Genomic DNA, 6,812 nt, shown 5'->3' with positions numbered 1-6,812 from the left:
TGTATATGCTTTATATAAACAAATGATCGCCTTTGTAAGTGCTTCCGCTTTCCGTATTCCGTATATATGTCCTACACCTTCCCTATTCAACTTAAGGAAAAAATGTAACTGGTGCTGCATTCGGTCCATAAGTAGAATAGGGAAGGTGTAGGACATACAGCGTAAGCTTTTTGGAGAATACAGAAATGCGGTTTTGGAGGAAGCCCTTACAAAGGCGATCATTTGTTTATATAAAGCATATACAGTTGTATTTTTTGAAAATGACCAATCGTTTCGCTAGATAAGACCCACTGAAGGCCACTGAAATCCACTATAAGGAGAACAATCCTGGAATGTTTTCATCAAAAACCTTCATTTATTTTCGACTGAAGAAAGAAAGACATGGACATCTTGGATGACATGGGGGTGAGTAAATTATCAGGAAAATTTTATTTGAAAGTGAACTAATCCTTTAAGGGCTAATGACAGTAACAGTGCACAGTAATGTTAATTTGGTTTTGTTATGTTCTTTACAGAATAATACTGTGAGGTCGTAATTCGTTTTAGTCTAAAAAAAGAGAATTTGTTCAGAATGGTATTCTGTGATATGAATAAATCTTTCAAGTAAGAGGGCAAATGTGGTGTTTCTTAGTTTGAGCACAAGGTGGCAGTATAATGCTTGAGTATTGAGGTGGTGCTGAGTATGATCAAAGAAGAGCACTGTGAGAGTATATGCAACATGTGCTGAAGAAAAAGTCTAAAAGAATTACTTGTCCTGGTACTTAGTACTAGAGGACACAACATTGCAACTACAAAATGCAAATTTGTGAAAACAGTGTATTACATGTTCAGTTTATAAGCACAGTTTTCTTTTACAAAGTGACCTCCTCAATTACTCGTCTGGCATGCATAATACAGCTGTAACCCTTTTATTTGTACATCTTGACAACGACTTAAATTAATGCCACATGAGGCCAAGTTTAGTTATAAAGTTATGTTCATTTATTTATTACAATTAGTATTTCTAGCATTACATATATTCTACAAACATTCTATACAAGTAATTAAATAAAGTATAAATATCAAAAGGTTCTTCAGTCAAGGCAATATCAGCGCTGGTTCTGGTGTCGGAGAAGCTCCTCAGGTGTGAAGCAGCATCTGCTGTTCTCTTCATGTTCCAGTCTTTTATAGACTATCTGACCTCTTGAGGTCATCTTCTTTGGAATTCCCCTCATCTGAGTCTATATATACAGGCTTTCGCTTCTTTGTTCCCAGACTCTTCTCTTTAGCTGTCTCTTTTGGTGTCTCGTCTTGCAACACATCATAATAACTAATACATGTTATTTCCTTACTATTCTACTAGCATGCTCTTTATTAAACATTTTTACAAAAACCAGTTGTCTTGTCTTTCTTAATATGCAGTTATCATGAACAGTTATCTTCTCCTTATAAACCACCTATCTCAATAAATGCTTTTCTTTTCAAATCGCAGTTGTGTCTTTTCTTCTTAAAGAACAATTATTACATTGTCTATACACTATCCTAATGAAGCAGGGTGTGGCTGATAACAACACAAGATAAAAGAAACCCTTTTTTTCTGTTGTATAGGAAATATGAAATAAAGATTATTTATCTGCACAGATCCTCAACAAAGACCACAAGAACCAGACAGGCCCTCCACACAGGGTTCTTGCCGCTGTCGCCTCTGGCTTGCTTAGTTGCGGACACTTGATATTCAACAATATTACTATATTTTATTTAATATTAGATATTTTACTTTATAACTTGTAAAATCATCAAGTGTATGAGTAAAGCAAAAGGCTGATAATTCTCAGTGGGAGACCAGACATCACGGTGTCCACCTGGGTGAGGGGTGGTGAAGATTGAACTATAACAATTTTGTGTCTGATCGGTCCAGTCGTAACAGCAGGTAGGACATCATATTATTTCATTCAGACCAAAAGCAATGATTGGACAAACATTTTACTTCATGAACAATTTATTTTTTTGTACTTCCACAGAAGTTGTTTTTTATATATATATATACATACACACACAAAATACACAAATTCTCAAAAAAATATTTAGACTAGGGCTGGGTAAAAAACATCGATTTCTCGATTTTAATCGATTCTCATTTTTACGAACCGATATCGATTCTAAAATCCCAAGAATCGATAAGTGTAGTCTGTTTTTTAGTTGATGAATGAACAGAATATGTAGCACCTCCCATCCAATAAATCGCAATAATCTTTGTGCTTTGTTACTTGTGATATGAAGCAAAGTCTAAGATATCAAATGACGTCCGTCTTATTATGAGATTCAAAAAATAAATACCGTTTTGACGCTGTTTAATGTGTTTAATGCACAGAGCACATGTGAACATCCTCTCCTCCGCTTTAATACCAGTTACAGTGCGAAATAAACATGACTAAACATCTGAAGGTATGTTAAAAGATACAGTACATCTTACCGAATCATGTCTCATGTAATCGCTCAATCAGTGTTTCAACCTCGGAAAGACGTCAATAAAACAGCTTGTAAACAATGTGACCATAAACTCATTAGTCAGCTAGAAAAATGAACTCTAGAGAGCAGCATTCTGATAAATATAGCTATGCACCATTACATATTCATTATAATTTTTAATGTTCTTCAATATTTAATGCATGTTTGAATAAATCAGTTATGACAGCCACAATTTAAATGTTTACATTTAAAAAAAAACCCCGAATTGGAGTAGAAATATGATTATGTAATTCTAAACTCTATTCATTATAAAAAACATTGAGTGTAATTTAAGTGTTTGTATATAAATAAGTTTAAGCTTCAATATTATAGTAATGTAGTACCAGCTGACTCCCATGTGTAGATTACAGCATTAGTTGTTTTTTTTTTCCATAGAAAATTTGCCATGTATTGTATCTGATATACATCCAAAATAATCAATATCGAATTGAATCGCAAGCATGTGAATAGAAATCGAATCGAATCGTGAAAAATGTGTCAATACCCAGCCCTAATTTAGACCAATATTCAAACTCTTGATTGCTGTCTGGATATAAAAAGAGTTTCAATCAGTATAACAAAAAATGTTTATAATACTGCCTAGGAAAATACTGCCTACCCTAGCTGCAAGTAATGAGCTGATAGAACACTGATAAGAATATTGCTTCATAATACTTTTAGTTTACTTTAGTTTACTCTGACAAGTGATTTATCAAATTACATGTCAAAGGTCAAGCACATGAGCTAAGTGTCTAGCCCTGCTTTAAAGATACTGTAATGACAATTGTTACATGTTGTTTCATTGTTGCTTTATGTCTGTAACCTCCTACAGAATCCTATGAAATGTTGTGTTGCCTAAAATTATGCATATTAACTTTTTAAACTTCATTAAAGAGAAACTGATGTGTTCTGTCAGACAAATTTATCAAAGAAATAAGCACGTTGCTTATTGTTTGTTGCTGTCAGTTGCAGCCGTTTCCTTTAACGAGGAAGAAGGTTCCAGTAGCTACTCCCAGCAGCCCCAGAGTCAGACCAACTCCACAGAACACTGCTGGACCAACACTGGGCACGGAAACTTCTACATCTATGGACAACACAGAAGCAAATCAGAGTCTTTACAACTCATCCTCATTAATCCACATTAATTAAATGACACGTTTAATTAATAGCAATTCATATCATTAATGAATGGCTTAGTTCTTCATGAGTCATACATTAACTCAAGATTATCTGTGCATTAGTTAAGCGTGAATTAATACATATTAGTGCACCCGTATTGTAAAGTGTTACCATAATAGTTACGGTGAATGTGAATAAAAGGTTAAATGTGTAAATTCTGTTCAGCAACACCACCTGCCCCACCTTCCATTTTTGTTCAGGCAAACTAGTCAATTTCCAGCTAAACAGATTATTATAATCCCACCCCACATCTATGCCATTGGTTGAGCTAGAAGCTATGTCAGACTACTAAAACAAACAGAGCAAAGTATTGAAAGCCACAGTGTTTACAGACTTTTCTAAAATGCCTTACTTATAGTTGTCTCTGCATCTTAAACTGAGATAACAGAAAATATTTTAACACATAAAAAAAAAAAAAAAAAGATTTACATTTTACAGGTATTTCTTGCATTATCTTATTTTAAATTGAAATAATGCAAGCCTACTGATGGTTGTAAAGGTTTCACAAGCTTGCGTGGTTGCATATGCAACAACAGTTCACTAGGGCTATATGAGACTCAGACTCACCCCATATTTTGGTTTGAGGTTCCTGAAGAGATTTGTGGTTCACAGTGCAGGTGTATATGTCTCCCTCCTCAGGAATGAACGTCATATAGGCAAAGAAGTTGTAGGTGCCATCATTGTTTGGGCGGTACTGGCTAAACTTTATGTTGTCTGTCACATTTATATTGTTCTTTGTCCATGAAACAGTGATGGGAGGAGGGAAGAATCCAGTCACATGACAAATGAGTGTGTTCTTAACGTCTAGCAGCACATCGTCTTTAGAATACATTGAGGTTTGCGGAGGATCTATAACATAGACAAATGAGAACAAAACTTCTACAGCCCATCATAGTTCAACGAGATATAACATTTATAAAGCAAGATACTGCATAACTATTAGATATTTTTCAAAACATGTTGTTTACCTTTGATATTTACAAAATATATTTTAAAACTTGTAAGATAAATTTGTGTCATGTAAAAAATACAATTATTATTTGTAAATATTTGTGTGTGTGTGTGTGTGTGTGTGTTTGTGTGTATTTTCAGGCCTCACCTATTTGCTCCACTGGGTTTTTGTAACCTTTAGCAAATATTGCTAAATTAAATTTACAAGTTTCCATCTCCACAACACTATGGTCATAAAAATCATAATAGGTGAAATAAACTGCAAAGTTAGGCAGGGTTTCAACTGCTTCTTTTCTATTGAAATCTGCATGGATTGTTTCCTCTCCATCTGTTCCCATCATGTCCTCTTTCTCTGTATCAGAACATCCACGAATTTCAATATCCTTATGAATAACTGAAACATAGAAAATATCATATTACTGACTTTTTCTAAAGAAGCACATTTCATGTATTGCTCTGCTAATTCAAAGAATATTCAATCTGATTGACTTGTGAATTAACCATTATAATCTGTCAGTCACCATTATTATTCATTAATGCCATCACTGTGAGATTATTTTATTCTTTAATTGTTTTTATTAGTGTGGCTAGCCAAGAAGACAAAATATTGTGCTATACCCTATTTAAAAAAACAAACAACAAATAGAAGATTAATGTATGTAAGTGACATTATTTACAATATTTCAAAAAGCGTTTATGAATTTACACTCTATAATCCATATCATAATACTTTGCATATAGCTCATGCAAACATCCTAGCTTCTTAGTCTAGCTATTTTTAAGGAAGCAAATAGTCATTCTAATATATTGACTCACATGTAGCCTCAGTGGAAACAACTGCAATGAGCATTAGAATGAACGAAAAAAGCTTCATCTTGTCAGAGGTGAACACCAGTGAAACTGAGTAACTGTTTCCTCACCAGAGAAACTGTAGAATTTAAGTGAAAGAGCACAGACACTCTTCTCTTCATGTAGCCAGTCTAGGAAAATCATAAGCAACCTATCCAATCACAGTTTGGTGTTAACCCTGACAGTGCTGTATCCTGGCAAAAGTACCATCTTTCCATCCAGACATATTAAATTTTGCCATAATGAAGATAGTTGGGTTCCATCTGAACTGTATTCTAATTCAAAAATAGCTTTTTTTTTTTTTTTTTTTTTTTTAATTGTCAGTGGTATTTATTAATATTTTATACAGCATAGCTGATCAGTTCCAGTACTGTTGATAAATAAATAAAGAGCACAAATTAATGAATTAATGACTAAAATACCTGTTAACTGTCATATGCGTAGAAGTGAAAATGGAATAACCAAAGTTGCATGGTAGTAATTCTTTCCTTGAATGCTTTGGAATACAGGCCTAAGTTTGGTCTCTTTTGGGAGAAGATTATTGCTTAAATGAAAGCACTTAAAATTAACAGAGCTGGTGTCGCTGGTCCACCAGCACTACCGCTTCCCATGCTGGGGACCAGCAAACCAGCATCCCATGATGGTCCCAGCATGCAAAACGTACCTTATGCTGGTGACCAGCAATGCTGAATTTTTCAACAGGGATGTACAACCTCAAACATATGTGGTGTTCAGGTATTCCCTACGTTGTAGGGTTATCAGTGGCAGCGGGTGAAACAATTTCTAAGTAAGCGCTGCAGTTGGTTTATAATTGGACAATTTCGGCAAACATCCCAGTATGATTTCATGCTAAACAGTGAAATCTAAAGAAAAAGTTTAGGAAAAAAAACTGAAAGAATTTTTTTTTTTTTTTTTTTTACATTTTATTAGAGCTTTTTATATATTTACCCAAGTCAATGTGCATTACCAAACAGGACCACATGGAGATGCTAAAAGTCCAATCAAATCACCTTTATTTATATAGTGCTTTATACAGTATATGTCATGATTATGCTTCATTGTGTTTCCCAGTGTGTCTGATTAGTCATCACGTTCCTCTACACGGTTAATCATCTTGTTATTTCCCTGATTATTTATACCCAGTGTTCTCCCTTATTCTCTGTCCGTTCTCGTCTATGTTAAGTTAGTGTATGTTTCCTGTCTGATCTCCAGAGTTTGTCATTAAATACCATTATTACTATTATTCTCCTTCGTCTTCATGAGTTTTACACTAACAACCCCTAACAATATACAGATTGTTACAAAGCAGCTTTACAGTGATAAACAGTAAAATAACGATTCAATGA

At 34.2% G+C, this 6,812-nt stretch overlaps 1 protein-coding gene across 1 annotated transcript; it reads right to left on the bottom strand.

Moving 5' to 3' along the window:
* Positions 1-1,960: 1,960 nt before the first annotated feature.
* LOC127511252 (H-2 class II histocompatibility antigen, A-U alpha chain-like) lies at positions 1,961-5,600 on the bottom strand. The gene is made up of 4 exons (XM_051892068.1): positions 5,434-5,600; positions 4,766-5,011; positions 4,234-4,515; positions 1,961-3,571 (listed from the first exon to the last, which is right to left on the bottom strand). The coding sequence occupies exons 1-4, from the start codon at positions 5,489-5,491 to the stop codon at positions 3,450-3,452; spliced, it is 708 nt and encodes a 235-aa protein (XP_051748028.1). The 5' UTR covers positions 5,492-5,600; the 3' UTR covers positions 1,961-3,449.
* Between the last annotated feature and the right edge of the window lie 1,212 nt (positions 5,601-6,812).

The sequence above is a fragment of the Ctenopharyngodon idella genome, chromosome 4 (assembly GCF_019924925.1).
Source record: "Ctenopharyngodon idella isolate HZGC_01 chromosome 4, HZGC01, whole genome shotgun sequence".
Taxonomy (NCBI): domain Eukaryota; kingdom Metazoa; phylum Chordata; class Actinopteri; order Cypriniformes; family Xenocyprididae; genus Ctenopharyngodon; species Ctenopharyngodon idella.
This window is presented reverse-complemented; position numbering and strand designations above follow the sequence as displayed.

Coding starts and splice junctions, on each gene's coding strand:
- LOC127511252 (XM_051892068.1), bottom strand. CDS start 5,491: ATGAAGCTTTTTTCGTTCATTCTAATGCTCATTGCAGTTGTTTCCACT. Junction 5,012..5,433: donor TGTTTCCACTGAGGCTACAT/GTGAGTCAATAT, acceptor TCTATGTTTCAG/TTATTCATAAGGATATTGAA. Junction 4,516..4,765: donor AAACCCAGTGGAGCAAATAG/GTGAGGCCTGAA, acceptor TCTATGTTATAG/ATCCTCCGCAAACCTCAATG.